Source organism: Tauraco erythrolophus, chromosome 21 (genome assembly GCF_009769465.1).
Source record: "Tauraco erythrolophus isolate bTauEry1 chromosome 21, bTauEry1.pri, whole genome shotgun sequence".
In the NCBI taxonomy this organism is placed as follows: Eukaryota; Metazoa; Chordata; class Aves; order Musophagiformes; family Musophagidae; genus Tauraco; species Tauraco erythrolophus.
This window is the reverse complement of record NC_141485.1, coordinates 7,862,649-7,879,662: the sequence shown is the minus strand read 5'-3', so window position 1 is coordinate 7,879,662 and position 17,014 is coordinate 7,862,649. Positions and strand designations below refer to the sequence as shown.

Here is a 17,014-nt window from a genome sequence, read left to right as displayed (position 1 = left end):
GTAGAGCTGTCTGTGGTGGTTTTGGGGTAACCACATCTGAGGAGCTTAATGGCTATGGGCTGTGCTTTGTTTTGATGGTCCAGAAGTGAAAAACCTGGTATGATTTGAGCAAAATAGTTGGGCCTGGACCTTAAGGATTAATGAAAGCCTGGATTTTAGTTTTGCATTTTAAGAAAGAGATTATTACTCTGGCTCAGTGGTGGGAGGTGGAGGGGCTGAGTGGCACCTGGTGATAAAAACGGAGATGGCATGGCCCAGGAGGCTGCCGTCCTGCAGCTTCTGGGACTGACTGTGATCCGAGCAGCTTGCTGTCTGCTCATGGACTTGACGAACAACAGGTAGTGAAAGTCAGCTCCTGGGGGACTGGAGTGGGCCACTGGGTGTTCAACCCACAGTGTTTTCTGCACCCGAGGCATTTCCCCGTTCCCCGATGTCTGCAAGCATTGCTAAACCAGAGTTGGTGAAACTTCCCACAGGAGATAACCATCCAGGCGGTCAGTGGGGGCACGGTGGCCGTGGGGAGCCTTGTCTGTGCCCAAGGACCGAGCTCTGGCACACAAATGCTGGTGGGAGCCAGAAACATCCAGCTGCTCCCTGTACGCACGGGAGCTTCTGGGCAGGATTATTGAGCAGTAAGGAAGAAGCAGGGCAGCCCCTTTGTCCTCCCCTCCCTGACCGGGCAGAGCTGACCATGGGCAGCGGCCGGGCCAGGGGGACGATCGCAGGCAAAGGTTTGCAGCAGGAGGCTCCTGGCTGAGCATCTGACGGCATCAGCTGGGGCGGAGAGCTCAGTGCCAGGGCTCAAAGCGTCCTCGCCGCTATTGTTCCCGGTGCTCCGGCACACGCCATCGGTGCGGCACGAGGCAGGTGCCGGCGAGAAGGAACGCCGCAGGCCGGCACCGCATCTCCCGGCAAACCACCCTGCTCGGCCGGCGGCTCGGCGAGGAAGGGGATGCGTCACTGGCACAGGGTGCTGGTGTGGCGACGGGAGCGGGAGAGGAGGGGTGATCCCTCCATCGGTCTCTCCATTTTCTGTCTCGCCTGTCAGGGAGACACTTAGATGGCAGAGCCGTGCTCGGCGGCCTTGGGAGGTAGGTGGAGTCTGGCCGTCCTCCGCCCTCCCTCCCTCCATTGTCAGCGGCAGCGAGCGGTGGCGGCGGTGGTGGGCACCTGCTGCGGCCGCCGGCAGCAGGGATGCTCCTGCCCTTCGCGGCGGAGCGGGGAGGCTGCGGCAATCCCGACGCGACAGTTTCGGAGCCGCTGCCGGCAGCAGCAGAGAACCGGAGGAAGGAGATGCTGCTTGCGTGTGCCCGGCCCAGCTGCCGCCTCGGGAAATGAACATGAGTCTGCCAGGCCGCGTCTCCTGCTCCATGCTCAACTGCTTTGTAAGTCCTGCTTTCTTTTTCCTTCCCCTTCCTCTCCTCCGTGTAAGCAGGGCTGTGAGCCAGCTTCTCTCTCCAGCTCCCATGCTGAGCCGGCTGCCCTAGATCAGGCCTGTCCTTGAGGCCAGGCTGCGTGCGGATCCTCCTGCCCCGGATCCGCCCAGCCTGGCGTGCAGCCCCCCTGCAAAGGGGAATCCCCTTCTCCTCCCTCCCACGTGCCGCCGGAGGATGCCATGGCCCCTGTCGGTGCTGCGCTGCTGCCCTGCCTGGGCCCAAGGGCATGGCAGCACCCGGCACCGCAGGTTGAGTCGGCCGGAAGGCCTTGGCGAGGCCGGTCCTTTCCTGGAGCTGGAAAATTACCGTGTGAGAGCGGCTGACCGCCGGGGAGCTCTGTGCTCCTGCCGTGGCTGTGGCATGTGAGACAGGGGTGTGCGAGACCCCCCTCTTGTGCTGATGCTGCTGGGAGGGCATTGCAGTGGGAGGGTGTCCTGGGCTCTGCATCTTTTATACCTTCAGGGGAAGGAGTTTTCTTGGTCAGAGGAGACCTGATGCCCCTTCCTGCAGAACCCACCTTCCCAGAAGGACTCGTGGCCAAATGGGCTTTGCTTGTGAAGAGAGTGGGGTCCTGCGGCCCCCACCCGGCTGATGCCACGGGACGAGTTTGTGGCAGGAGGAGACGAGACGCTCAGCCTCCTGCCTGGCCCGTGCTGCAGGCGAGGGGGATTCAAGGACACCCAGGCTGGTGGAGAGCTCAGGCTGCCCTGTTCCAGTTCCTGCTGCTCACTGGGATTTATCTGCAAGATGCAAAGTGGTGATGGGAGAAGAGGGTCCCTCTGTGCCCCAGCTGCTGTACCAGCATGCAGGCACCCACCTTTCTGTCGTGCTCTCCCGGGCTGGTACCTCAGTGTCGGAGCGTGCCACTGGCAGAAGGGTCCCCTGAGCCCCCTTATAATCCCAGGGGCTGCTGGAGCAGGTGCTGTGTGCCCTTTGTGTCCCTGGCAGCGTCACGCAGGGACCTGGTGAGTGGGTGAGGAGGGGCAGCACCAACCTGCGATTGGGGTTGGTGCTGAGTTTTATGCTGGCTGCAGGCAGCGTGGGCACGGGTGGCTCTGGAGCCAGGAAGGTGGCTGCACGGGGTCTGGCTGCCCTGGATGGGCTGTAGCTGTGGGTGCTGAGGCTTGAGCAGCTGGCAGCAACATAAGGGGATTCAACATAATTTTAGGTACAACTGAGCCAAAAGGGTCAGGTTCTCCTTTCTACAGATTGAAATTTGGGCTTCTGGCTCAGATGACTTAACCAGGAAGATGTTTCTTTTTAAAATATTATTTAATGCTTTCAGAACAGGGTATTTCCTAATGAATGTTGGAGACTGGAGGAGCTATAGTTAGTGAGCATGAGGTATTCTGAAGGAAACATGCCCACACCGAATACCTGTGGAATTAACACTGTCCTGGGCTCCAAGCAGGAGAACATCCTCATCTGAGTGTCTGCATGCTGCTCGTTCATTTGCAAGCCGGTGGTTTGACAGCATGGGGTGATGGTTGGTGAAAACAAGGACCAAGATTTCATGAGTGACTGAAGATCCACACATCCCAAACTGAGACACTCTCTCCACCTTTCCAAGCATGGCATGTGTCCTCTCCGACCACTTCTTTGAGGCCTCTGTGGGCTTTCCAGGGTGTCCGTCTGAGCAGGTTGGACATGTTCAGCTGCCCTGAGGACAAATGCCCTGTTTGGGTGCTGCCACCAGTCAGTAACGCCTGTTGTGAATTGGGTGCACTTAGATGCAGCTATTACAGGGTTATGTTTCACACTTACGTGTTCTCCTCAAAAAGCTTCAGGCTTTTCCCACATTTCTTTAGGCAAAGAGTGAAAATGAAAACTCCCAAAAGAAAAGAGTCCTTAAGAACACAAGAGGAGGAAGAGTAGGTCGAAGCTGGATGGTGAATGGAAACCATCTGTGTTCTGATGTTTCTGCTCTGGTGTTGTAGTGAAGGCGGTGGGATAACATTTGATATGTCAAATTGCTATCACATCAGTCCAAGATCCTGTGTGTGGTCAAGGTGTATCTGCTTGGCTTTCCCAGGACCACACAGTTGGAAGAGATAGGATTTGGAGACCTGTTCCAGTCTTTCGCTGGGCTGTGGGTATTCTACAGCAGCCAGAGGCGCTGCTGGGGTCCTGCAACGCAGAGTATGGTCCGGAGGCAGAACAGGTGTTTCCATGCACAGGTCCAGGGGATCCCCAAGGTATCGGGGTGCCAAGATTATCCAGCAGCTTCAATTTTTGGCTTTTTATAACACGTGCTGGCTGGGGCCTGTCTCAACGTGTGTTTTGTTTGCAATGCAGGGTGAGGAGGGCCCTCCCAGTTTGGAGTATATCCAGGCCAAGGACTTGTTCCCCCCGAAAGAGCTTGTAAAGGAGGAAGAGTCATTGCAGGTAAGGAAGGAAGAAAACCAAAACAGCTTTGGGATGCGGCAGGCTTGACTCTGGTCATGTGAAACCCGAGAGCAGTTCTGCAGCCCAGCCCATGTTCTGGCCGGCACTGTAGTCCACATTCGGACTGGCAGGTCCTTCCGTGTGCGTGGAGGCTGCTGGCAGCAGTTTTGTAGCCCTGGCCCTGCCTTCCCAGCCCTGCCACGACACTGTCATTTGGGCAGCATCGCGTCTGCCGCTGGGAAGTACGGCTGGAGCGTGATGCGATACAGAGCCGCCCTGGGTATTCCCTGTCCTCTGCCTGTGCTGACAGTGAGAAATCGTGACGCTGCCTGCGTAGCGCTCTGCAGCAGGTAGGCGCTCTGTGGGACAATATCAGGGCTGAGCTGTGCTGTCTGTAGCCATACCGTGCAATTGCAGTGGCTGATCTGGTCCTAATATATGTTGCTCCTGGCATTTTCCTGCCGCAGAGCTGTTGGAAAGTGAAACCTTCGTGTGGTGCCAGCCTCCTGCTGCAAAAGGCCTTTGAAAGATACCCGGGCACTGTTGCTACTGTGCAGCAAGGGTGGTATTCTGAACGGCGGGAGCCAAAGCCTCCTGGTGTTTGTTTGCTTCCTTTAACGTAGTCCACTGCCACCTTGTCCCAGTGCTCATCATCCTCCTCCTACAGCGGCAGCCAGGCTCACGCTGTATGTTCTCACTGCTGCTGCAGTGTTTGAGTTTGCTCTGTGATTGGCATCATCTCGGTAAACGGTGCTGGTAAGAGCAAGGACTGAAATGTGGCAACGGGAGGATTGACTTGAAGGAGCAAACACGGGCTGAGGCAGTGCACGGGGTCAGGGCTGCAGGTCTGGGGCCTGTGGAGGTGAAGCCACTGAGATGACTCTGAGCCCAGACTACCTGGAGAAGAGCAGAATCTGCTTTAGTCTTCTGCATGGAGGACCGTAAAGTTCACCCCTCCCAAAGGGTAATTGGCCTTCAGTAAATTGTTACTCTCTTAATGTAAAGCGGATTCTAAAAGGATGCTGTCGGCTTGATAACAAGCTGTACTTGGGACCTGTCAGTTTGTTCCAGGATTTCCCTGTCATTTCTTCCAGTTTTACCATCCCATTTCTAATCTGTCTCCCTTCTGTTGCTGTGTGAAGGAGCCACGTAAGCAGAAGAAACACATGCCAACTCAAAACAGCTCTGCAAGAGCCCATAAATAAACTGCAGAAATAAAGGGAGTATGTTATCTTAATGTCAAATAATTAATTTTTTTGAAGAGTTTTCATACAGGTGCCAGTCTAAGGTTATTTTTGTACAAGTAACTTAAGAAGGGAGAAGTTGTTAGTACAATTGTCACTTGCACATACAGTCTGAAATCCAGGAAATTCAATTTTTAGGCAGCATATACCCAAGCCGTAGAAACAGCTTAGAAATAAAGACAAGGTGGTCTGACTTGTACCAATTACAGCGCAATGAATTGTTTCATCAGATGCCCTGTCTGGCAAGTAAAGGGCCCTGGCTGAAATGATAAATCTCCGTGACATTTTTGCATAACTGGTTATCAACATTACCTGGTGTAGGTGGCATTCAGGGAACAAGGAGGAGTCTACTCATCTAAGGAAAAAGGCACCTGCTGAATTTGAGGCTGATCTGCCTTTTATTTTTTTTTTTTTAATACAAGAAAAGAAAAGTCAGACTTGGCCATCTGCCAGGATCCCCTGTTTTAAAAATAGCTATGGCATGTCTGGGCTGATAGGGAAAAACAGAAAGACACTTGAATATGTTTGGTTTTTTAAAATAAATTCTAATACAGGTAACTTGAATGAAGTTTCCTCAGAGATTCCCTCCGAGCGTTGTTAACAGAAATTGGGCAAAACTTTGATTCATTTACTTACCTGGGTTGATGATGGTGAGTCTTGTAGTGCTGCTGAGAGCCCCTTTCATTTAAAGGAAGTAGCAGGATCACAGATGTGACACTGCCCTGGGGCAGAGGACCCTGGTTGGATCAGGCTCTGCCTGGAGCTGTGTAGAGCACTCCCCAGCTCAGACTCCCCAGTCTGAGGTCATGTCCTTTGTCATGCCGCTTGTACCAGGGCTGCCATTACCTCCTCTAAAAAGCAGGGACCATAAAGCCCTCTTCCTCTACACCCTCACTGCCAAATGTCCACGATAGGTGTACGTAGAGTTGTGGTGCACGCCTCTCTTCTGCAAGTAATTGCCTGTTGGGAGGTGCTCAGTGGCTCCTAGGCATCCTTGGAAGAAGATCCATCACGTGGGGCTGGGTGGTGGGTACCGGTGACATTTTGTGCTGTTGTCAGCTCTTAGAAGTGCATGAAGAGCAGGTTGCAGCGAATGATGTCCTGCAGGAGATACACTGCAGAGGCAGGAGGAAGAGTGACTCTTTGTGTTTCTGGTGTATGAAGTACTCTGCGTGTGTCTTGAATGAGTGATGTCTCCCTTCCAGGTCCCATTCACTGTGTTGCAGGGCGAGGGGGTGGAGTATCTTGGCCATGCAAATGATGCTGTGATCGCCATCTCCAACTACCGGCTTCATATCAAATTCAAGGATTCCGTGATAAATGTAAGTCTGGATCTGCCTCTTTCTGGTGCCTGAACCATAACCTCTCACAGCTTTTTGAGGGGGCATAGGCTGTTTCTGTGGTCTGTGGCAGGGGAGCTGTGCCTCTTGAAGGATGCCAAGCCTGCTGCTGTCTCTCGTTAATGGTGGTCATGCAGTTGTCGTTTTGCTGCTGCATTTTGATGTGTAGATGGGGTTCTCTGTTGGATAATAATTACATCTTTCCCTCACTGTTCTTTCTAAATTCAAGCATTAAACTTGGCAGTTTTAAGACTGTTAAGGTCTCTTGCAGGCCAGCCTTAATGAAACTTCTCCTACCTGGAGACCAGCAACTGAGTCAGCCGGTAGGAGCCTGAGGCTTTCTCTTACTCTCTTGGCTTGGCATCTTTTATTGCAGCTTTTGTTTGGCACAGTTACCTGTGCTTGTCTGGATGTGATTTAGTCTCCCACCTGGGGCCAGTTACTGACTACCCAGGGACAGAAGAGAAATTGGAATAGCACTTGTTGAAAGAGGCTCTATGCTGGGTCGTGAAGATTCACAAACCTCAGAGTGGATTTGTAGTTTGAACCAGAAGCTCATGGTTGTTGATAGAGCCGTGACTACGTGTGGTGGGCCGACAAGCAAGGCTGCTATGTCTGCTATGTGATGTGGTATGGCTTGTCATGCCCTACGTTTGTCCCTTGCAGGTGCCTTTGAGGATGATGGAAAGTGTGGAGTGTCGGGATATGTTCCAGCTTCACATCGTCTGCAAGGACTCCAAAGTGATCAGGTATCTGTTTTATTGCTATGTTGTAGATGCCACTGCAGGCTGGTTGCCATGATCAGCTGTGGTGTCTCCCTCTGTGCTGCTGTTGGAATCGAGCTGTTTATGGCCAAGGTTACTCACATTTTCCAAGACTTGGTGCTTTGTTCCTTTTCCTGGTTAAGTGGAGCAGAGCTCCTTGTCTGTGCGTCTTGACTGGATGACTGTAGCCGCTGAGGACAATTTGCATTTGGGTTCGCAGGTGCCATTTTTCCACCTTCAAGCAGTGCCAGGAGTGGCTAAAGAGGCTCACTCGAGCCATCGCCCGCCCTGCTAAGCCTGAGGACCTCTTTGCATTTGCCTACCATGCGTGGTGCTTAGGAGTCTGTGTTGATGAGGAGGATCAACATGCACATCTCTGCCGTCCAGGTAAGCTCCTGGCCCGTCTCCTTCCTGCTCTTCCTGCATTCTGTCTGCAATGCAATTTGAACTGTTGTTCATAAACTGATGTCTGGCTGTGCCTTAAGCTCTGCTGTAGCCATAGCCCGAGTTCATCTTGCTGAGAGGGATCCCATACCACATGGCCAAGAGATCTAAGTGATGGCCAGATGTGGCTGGATAACGACCACGGTAAAAGGAATAACAGTAATAAGCACAATAAGGAGCATTCTGAGCCAGCAACACATAAGCTGCCTCTCCCTTTCTTCCTGTGAATGAAGAAAACATCTCAGATTTTAGTATGCTCATCATAATAATGAGAGACCTCAAGCAATCTTGTCCCTGGATAGTAAACATCATCAGCTTTGAGGCAGCATAATTAATATGAGTCCATCTGCATCTCTTCCCCAACACCTAGGAATGCTGTGACATTCCTGTGATCAGGTCTGTGGAGATGTCTGGCTCATCCTTACACAGGCACAAATAAGATCTTTGAATCCACGAAGAGAAAACCAGAGCTGTGATGGTGCCCTCGTGTGGATTGGGAGTTTCCCTTCTCTGGGAGCACAAAGTTCACTTGCAGTTGTCTTGTCTTGAAACAGCTTCAGCATGAATAAAAGGGGATGAAAACTGAGTGACAAACCTGGCTGTAGACCTAAAAATGAGCTAGTATTGGAGGACAGAAGCAGTAGCCTGAATGAAAAGTCCAAACACAGGTTGGGATGGCATGATGGGTTCAATAGTACAGCTGACAGAGATACCAAAGAGAAGCTGACAGAGAAAAGGTAAACTGCATGTGCTCTTACTCTGTCCCAAACACCAGCAATTGGGAGACATTTGCTATCTCTCCTTTAGAGAAAGTGTTATTCTTTCGTATAAATAAACTTACCTGTGGAAATAGTTGCTGCAGGTTATGAATGGAGTGAAGACCTTTGCAGTATTTATTTATTAACAACATTTGACACTTGAGCAATAAAGACATCCAGGATTCGTAAGGTGAGGCTACAACATAAGAGAGCAAACCCTGAGTCAGCCTCTGAGAGCAGCCTGGACCAAGGAACTGCCTCGGGTGCGTGCTCAGTATTCCTCTGCCATGGGGTTCCTGACGTCTGCCTTGGAAGCCATCTCTGCCAGAAGGGCAAAAGTGGATTAAATTAACTTCCCACACTCCATGTGGACATGGGAAGGCTGTTTCCATGCGGCTCTATGCCCTGAGAATGAGAGGTGAGCTGGCTTGACAAAATAAGCAGAGGAACCCCCGTGAGGGACAAGACTTCTTGGCTTCTGAAGCGAGATCCCAGCTATCCAGCTGTCCGTAGTTTCTCCCCATCCTATGGTGGTTGCTATGGAGCTGCCACTACTGTGTTTAGATTTCCTCAGTTCTGCTTGGCTGTCAGTAAATACCCTGTGCTCTGCTCTTCCAGGAGACCATGTGAGATACCGATTTGAGATGGAGCTGGTGAGGATGGGCTTTGACTTGCAGAACGTCTGGCGAGTCTCTGACATCAACAACAATTACAAGTGAGTGTTTCACCACTGACTCAGGTAGTTTATAATGTGGTGGCCTTAACTCATCCTTGAAGACATTCTGGAGTCTTGAAGGAACCATCCATTGTAGGGTTGCCTTTCTGGTCAGTTGTTCTCTCTAAAATGCTGGCACTGTTTGAAATGAAAACCACAAGTTTTTCATAAAGTCGGGCAGCTCTTCAGCTCTGTCAGGGAACTGGGGGCAAGCCAGTGGAGGACTGTTGGGATGCTCAGAAGTCTGGGGAATGGGCAAAACTTGTTCAATTGGGTGCAGGAGAGGCTACAGGGTGATCTGCTGGCAGCCTACAGCTGCTTGTAGGGCAGTTAAAAACCTAACGGGATGAACCTCTTCTGAGGGTGGCAGATGAGTGAAGAGGCAATGACCACAAGGTGCAGCTTGAGAGATTCAGACTGGACACAGGAGGGAAAAAATTATTCCCCAGGAGGGTAGTGCCATGCTGGGCACAGATCCCCAGAGAGGTGAAGGTTCTCCATCATTGCAGCGTTTCAAGTCTTAGATGATCTAGTGTTGAAGGTGGACCCCTGTGAGTGGGTGGTTGGAGTGGAGACCTCTAATTCCAGCCTGTCATCTTCTCCTGGAGAAGAGCACAGGAGCTCTTGGAGAAGCGCTTCTGCATTCTTTGCAGCAGGTGGCATTAAGCCAACAGGATTTTATTAAGCTTTGACAGATGTATTCATTTCTGCTTTCCCTATCATCCTTTCCTTGAAATGACTGGTATCCCTCAGTCTTTTCTCTGCCTCTCAGCCAGTAAAGGCATCCCCATCACCTGTATACAGGACAGTGCCAGGTCACCAGTTTCTTGTGGAGACCATGAGAAGCCTCAGGCACACTGGCCTGGAGAAATCCTGGTGGAGTTTTGCAGTGTGCCTATTCTCTTCTCTCTTCCTCAGGAATCCAGGCAGCAAGCACTAGTTTTGGGGTTTAATTTACAGTTTCTACTTGGCTGTACTGACCACATGGTTGCTTTTGGAGTGTAACATGACTTTGATGGCATTCACGCAGTTTCTCCAAGGATGTCAAACAAAAAATCATTTTCCTGAGTTCCTCAGTCTTGGAGTGTGCGACCTGTAGGTCGCTGCCCTAGGTGTAGAGCGTGAGTCTTTGACAGCTGTTGCTTTCTCCTGCGGTTTGAGATGTGGATCCCTCTGACTATTGCAGAACGTTCAACTTTGACCATCTGCGGTTCACCTCTTGGCCAGCAATACACAGCAATTTGCCAACGTCTCTAAAGCCAGATGTTTTATTTTTGACCAAACCAGGAAAGGAAGAACTTGAAACAAACCTTAGCAAGCTGAACGTAGGCCTGGTTTTGCTTTCCCCCATCTGCTGAGTTCCTACCTGGGGATCCTGGCAGGTTGCAGCTTCCTACAGCTGTCCCGAGAGCTTAAAGGTGGTGTGATTTGCTTGTGCAACTCAGAAACCAGTTCTCTCTTGCTGCTTCAGGGAGTGTGTCTTTAAATCCTGCCTTGGCTTTTGATCATTACCACCTGCCTCTATTCACAGGAATCGGGTTACTTTTTAACTGTTTATAGTCTTTTTATCTTTTTATTTCCCAGCATTGGCAAAACAGTGTTGTTAGAGACAGGATATTCCAAGGTAATGGCTTTGTGCGTTGTCTTTCAAGTCTGTTCCAAAATGTCCTTATCTGGAAACTGTAATTGTCTTCCTGGCGACAGCCGTCATAAAATTAGAGCAATACAAGCATATAATAACCACTCCTTTCTTCTTGATAAAAGTATACTATTTCAGCATACAATGATAATAAAATTATTACATGATCTCCCCATGACTCTCACATCTTCATTGATCTGAACACCCAGAGAGATGGACACATTCTGGCATTCCCCATCTGGTGCATCCATGCTGTCCGAGATGGTTGTTTCCTATCAGCCTTAATGCTGCTGCACTTGTAGTTCCTTCAAAAAGAAAAAAAGAAAAAAAAAAAATCACTTTTCCTTCAGTTTTCATGCTCATTTTCAGCTTTGATCTTTTTACAACTGTGGGTTTATTTATATTTGACTTTATGAGGAAAAATCTGCCTGGGGTTCTGTGTTACTGGTTTAAACAGCTGATGTTTCCTCCTTGTTTCTGTGACTGCTCTTAATTCATGTTTTGTCTTATTTTGTTACAATTCTCTACAAATTTTAATACTATCCTTCGCGTTTATTGGAAAAGTGATAATTAGTGTTCTTGCTTGCGTGATACACAGTAAGTCTACAAGGATGGTTAGTGATAAACCCCGTGTTTTCGCATCCTGGGAAGGAAGATCTCTCTCACTGGACTGGCTGTTACCTTCGTGGTAAGACGATGTTTCGTCCAAAGATGTGGGTGGTGCCAATTTATGTCTTTGTGGTGTTACAGCCACCTTTTTCTGGGATCAAACCTCACAGTTTCGAAAATGTTTCCTTCGATGTTCTGGCTCAACGTGGTCCCGGGGGTGTTTCAGCCCACCCCTCCGTGACCCACGTCGCTTCACTGTTGGTCTCTTTTCCCCGTGACACGTGAGTGTGTTGCACAATGCAGGGACAAATGTGGTTCCCCTTGGGACTCCCTTTGTTGTGAAAAAACGACCGTTTAAGTGCTATACTATTTATCTTTTCAAGAGTTACTGTTTCATAAGAGGAGTTTCCTTGAAGTCTTCGGTGAGCCACCTGTTAAAAAACACATCTACAAAAAACCCTCCTGAAAATCCACCTCGACTGTCAGCCACGTGAGCTGTATCTGCTCGTTCAGTGGTGTTTCCAGCAAACTGCGTACGTGATGCGCGACCTCCCTCCACGAAAACCGTGTTGACTCTTCCCAAGTGCACCGTGTTTACCCTTGCACCAACTGTGACAGTTAGTTGCTTTGTCCAGAAGTCAGACTCCAGTGGTTTCCCACGTTCGCCCCAGAGACCTTTTTACAAAATTAGTATCGTGTTTGCCACCTTTCATTCCTCTGGCACCCAAGCCAAGGTAAGCAATAGCTTACACATCTCGGTTAATCATTCACCTGGGGCACATCTGGGTTGCTGTAGAAATGCTGAGCGTTATCTAGTCCTGGTGATGAGTTACTCCTTGTTCCTCGCAGATTGTTCTAAAACTTCCCCTGCAGAAGTTTCCACGTTCATCTCTTCTTGCGCCTCGTCCCTCGTAAAACAGGGTTAGGTCTGGCAGCTTCTCTGTGGGCTCTTCTGCTGAACGCCAGCACATATAGTTTTGGTTTTCTCCTGTGATCTTGCTGATCTATCAAACCTTCAACTTCATAGCAGGCTGATACCTCTGAGAAGCTTGGAAAAGGCCTTCAGAGTTTTAATCTAACAGATCATTTCTCAAAAGCTGCACGACGTGTTTTGCTTTTACTGTTTTCTAATTCGGGTGCACATTTGGCTCCTCATGTCCTTTGGAAATATTTCTCCTCTTTGAAGGATGTCCTTTTATTTCTAAAATCCTTCTTTTGTTCACTGTTTAACTCTGCCAGCTCTTTCTGATCTGACCTCTTTTTGATGCATTTTATGTTACCGTCGAATAGCACATTTAAATAACCATCATATCATCCCCCGTTTTCTGAAACTCGTTACTGTCGTGGGAGCTTGTCCGCTCCAAAATCATCGTTGAGTTCTGCCGTGTGATGAATACTGTAACAAAGTGATTTTTTCGGTTATTCTATTTCGGAGCAGCTTAGGACCGAAGGAAGAGTGATGTACTTTTGTATTATTTGACTGGTGGCACCAAGAAGCAGCAGATCGTGTCCGAAAACGTCGCCCTTGTCTCATGCGTTATCGTGATGCTTACGCGTTTTACAGCTGTTGGTCCTGTTTGTCTTTAGCCTTGGGATTTGAGTCCGTGCACATTCTGCATTGCTTGTTGGTGCTGGTAGCTTAGTTTCACACTTCTACCTTCACGTTTTCCTGGACCTACCACTGAAATAGGCTCAACCTATTTCAGTCTTCCTACAAAACTTGTACTCTGAAATTTAGGGTACCACTAATAATCTTCTTGTACCAAGTTTATAAGGTGCCAGAAAGCCAGCATACTTATGCATTGCAGCTTTTCAGTTCCTGTATTTAATTTTTCGGAATTCTAGCCCAGAAGCACAGGTCTGTTTGTCTTGACCTCATTGCCTGTTTTGATGTGCCCTGCTTAAATTTGGCTTAACTTCTTGGGACTGTCCTGTTTCCTACCTGAATTTTATTGAATTCTATCTTAATGTTTTCCTAAGGCTACAGAGTTTTAGTGACTTAACTCTTAGAAGATATGCCCTGAACCTATCCTGTACTGCTTCTCCTCAATTTTTAGTTTAAGATATCTTCCCTAATGTTTCATCTGAAGGGTCAGAGACCTGATTTTGTTTTGTTTCGATGAAGCCCATTCTTGTGTAGACTCAGGTATTCCAGAATTTCTTCCAGATTGTAACTGGTGCTAACCCTCTTCCCCATGCTTTTATTCTCAGTCACACTTCAATGCTTCTTTAATTTCCTGACCGAATTTACACATGGCATCTGAAGCATTTCAGAGATGTCCAAGCCTAGACATCCTACCACAGACATCCTGGTCTTCAGCTTCTTACTTGACAGCTTTAATTTTGCTTCCTGGATTCCTTTTCCTTACCTTGCTTTCTGCCTGGGGCTTTCTGAGAAGCTGTCTAGACACCCTGTGAAGTGCCATCTTCTAACGTGGCAGGCAGTTCCTTACTAGCATCACAAACTAAATAATACTAAGTGCTGTATCGTGCCTGTTGCCATCAGTGGGGATAGCCTGGGCTCAGGGGAACACCGGGCCACCTTCTGGAGCTTACAGCTGGATAGTTTCACCCCTCTCAGTTTGCTTCCCATCTGCCCTGAAACATTCCTTCTAAATGATGTGGGTTATAGCCTAGAGCTAGAGCTGCTCTTTGTTCCTTGCCCTGTACAGCTTTGTCTGCTGGAGCTCAGCTGGTCCAGCGTCCAGGTGGTGCTTTGTCTCTGAAGCCTCCGACCTGCCCTGCATGCAGCCCTGTGCTGGGAGCAGCAGGGCCGGGGTAGGAGCTTCAGTAACCAGGATGCCCCTGTGCTCCTGGATTTTTACCTGTGCTTCATGTTATTTATATTGCTCTCTCCCCCTCTTCCCAGTACACTGGTTGGCTTTTCCCCTCTTTTCCTTGGCTCCTCTCTTGACCTGCTGTTAATGTACTTGTAGTTGGGTTTTTAATGTTTTTCTTGACGCTTAAGTATTCACAATCTTGTTGCCTCTTCCCATCTCCCCCACTCCCCACCAACGGAATTTCCATTTCAGCTAAATTGCTTTGCGCTTCAGATGCGGGGCTCCTTCGGCTCCGCTCACTGAAGAGTTGGGTTCCCTGCTGTGAGCTGTGCATGCTGCGAGTTCCTTCCCCAGGGGACCGGGTCACTAGGGACTCGCCCGCCCATCACATTCCTCTTGCTGCTGGCAGGGGATCAGATGTGTATCAGGAATCTGATTTCTGGCACCCCACCAAACAAGATTTTCTTTTAGATCTTCCTCATGTCATTTTATTGTGGCATATATGGAATTGCCATTGCCAGCATTCTGGGCAGAGTTGTGTCTTCCTTGCGGAGAAATGCATAAAGCTTCTCGGTGGTGACCAGTTTTCTGCCAGCCAGAAAGTGGCAGAGCATCATTTACCAGAAGCTGTGCGCGTTTCTGGATTTGCAAGTGCTGCAATAAAACCAAAACCCCACATAAATTAAGCGCTGTTCCCTAAACCCTCATGAATTCTTAAATCCAGAGGATGTTCCAAAGGCACCCTTGGGACGTACTGGGGTATTTAGTATGGGCTCGGAGGTGGGGTCTGAGGTGAAAGGAGGTTGTCTTCTCTCGGCTCATTCCTGACAGCATTTTTTGGGTCACTCTTCCCACATTGGGATTGTACTGAGACAGAAATGAAGAGGAAGAGCTGAAGTCCTACATGCTGAGTTTGGGGAAACGTGAGCTGCTCCTGCCTTCTCTCTGCACAGCTTCTCCAGTGCAGATTTTTGATTGCCAAGTCCTTATTTCACCTTTGTGCTTTCTTTTTTCCAGGCTTTGTTCCAGTTATCCCCAGAAGCTGCTGGTCCCCGTCTGGATCACTGATAAGGAGCTAGAGAACGTGGCTTCATTTAGGTCATGGAAAAGGATCCCTGTGGTGGTGTATAGGTAAATACAAAACTGAACCAGTGCTCTCCCCCAAACCCGCGACAGCTGCCCTTTTCCTTGTACTCTCGTGCAGAGCTGTGAAGCCAGGTTAGCTCCACGTGTACGGGGCTGTGGAGCCAGGGGTGACAGCGATAGCGGCGTTCTGGTCCATATGCTGTGTGTTCCTTTTGCCTCCTACCTGAAAAGGTGCTGTTCCCAGGACTCCTTCTCCCAGCACACCTATCAGCCTCTCTACTGTCGCAGAACAGGTCCCTAGCGCAGGGTGTCCTCCAGAAGGGAGAAACAATGTTCCAGTGACTGTTGTTTCTTTCCTGATTTGGTTAGATCTGAAGATGTGGGTGACTTTCTTCCTATGAGAGATGCAGCAAGAACATTATGTCCAATTAAGGATCTCGTTCTTTGAGTTTCAAAACTTTTTCACAGATTGGTACGTGCCTAACTGCTACTTCAAAAAGAAATCTTGGCCAAACTAAGCCTGCTGCCTCAGCTAGGCCTTGCTCTCAACTAGGTGTTCAGGTCTGGACATACCTTTTAATACCCAAGTGCAAATCACTTTTGTTTTGACTGAGTTCTGAGAACTTGACAACATTTAGGTAACAAAATGAAATGTTTGCGTGTGGCTGAACTTTGTTGATTCAGTAGCTGGTATATGTACAGAGTACCTATTCCCTGGTCAGCCTTCCAAAAATAATCTGTATGAGGGGATGCAGGAGGCTAGGCAGCAAAAAACCAGGGCTTTTCAGGGCAGGGGGATAGTTTCTTACGCAAAATGTTTGTTAGGAGACTGACGTATTTGAAACTAACAGGAGACTGGTTGAGTAGGTACACCTAGTCGGTGTGTGTGTCTTGACGTACGTTATGGTTTCTAGCCTTAGAAACCACAGCCTTAGTAACTGTGTTAGCAGTTACTAAATCCAGATATAAAAAGCTTTGAAAAATATCAGAGCGGCACAACAAAGGACAACTCTGGGAAGCAGAAAAGCCAGGAAACAAAACCAGTGAATTTACGTGTACCTTAACTGTACATCTCCATGTTACATGGTTTGCTGTTCGATGCTGGCAAAACACAGCATATTACTACTAGAAGTAGTAACTTCTACAGCAGAGTAGTAATTAGTACTATGGTATGGAGCCTTTCCCTCTCTGTAGCTAAGAAGTTAATTGTATTTGTGATTACTTTTGCTAAAAATGGCCTGGTGCAGGAGGCTGTCCCAGTGTGCCTCCCCACCCGAGGGCAAAGCTGTGTCTTTTTGCTACTCTCACAATTATTTTGGTCCTCGCTTTGTAAGATGGCTGTAATGGTACCCAGTAATTTACAAGCTGAAGCTGCAACCCTTTGCAGCCTGGGATCAGATTAGAATATGCTGACAGGTGATGTTACAAGATGGGACAAGTGCTTGCCCATATGTATTTCTTATTTCCATGCACTCTTTTGCCTTTGCCCTCAAGATTGAAGTCTTTCAGCCAGGAGGGTCCATGAGGGCCATGGCTGTTTCTGGAATGCTTTGTGCTGTATGGAAGGGGAAGGGAAGAAATAAAAAGCCTCACGCGCAGCTCTTCCTCATCACTTATAGTTCAGGACAGAGTGGACGAGTGGGCTCGATTGCGTGTGTCCCAGGGACTTGGTAACCACAGGACTGTTTGGTAGCCTTCAGAGCTTTTGGAGAGCAAGGCTGAATTCACTGGGTCACAGTCAGATCTGTAAAATTTGACACCAAAGGTACCACGTTACCAGTTTTCTTTAAAAAAGTATAACTCAGTTTTTAAGC

At 48.9% G+C, this 17,014-nt stretch overlaps 1 protein-coding gene across 1 annotated transcript in view; it reads left to right on the top strand.

Moving 5' to 3' along the window:
- The first annotated feature begins 1,334 nt into the window (after window positions 1-1,334).
- The window catches only part of MTMR4 (myotubularin related protein 4), a 28,576-nt gene continuing 12,896 nt past the window's right edge, over window positions 1,335-17,014 (top strand). Inside the window, exons 1-7 of the mRNA XM_086624665.1 lie at window positions 1,335-1,385; window positions 3,732-3,821; window positions 6,271-6,387; window positions 7,072-7,154; window positions 7,390-7,556; window positions 8,990-9,086; window positions 15,132-15,245. Coding sequence (XP_086480791.1) covers window positions 1,335-1,385; window positions 3,732-3,821; window positions 6,271-6,387; window positions 7,072-7,154; window positions 7,390-7,556; window positions 8,990-9,086; window positions 15,132-15,245 — 719 coding nt within the window. The remainder of the gene's footprint in view (window positions 1,386-3,731; window positions 3,822-6,270; window positions 6,388-7,071; window positions 7,155-7,389; window positions 7,557-8,989; window positions 9,087-15,131; window positions 15,246-17,014) is intronic.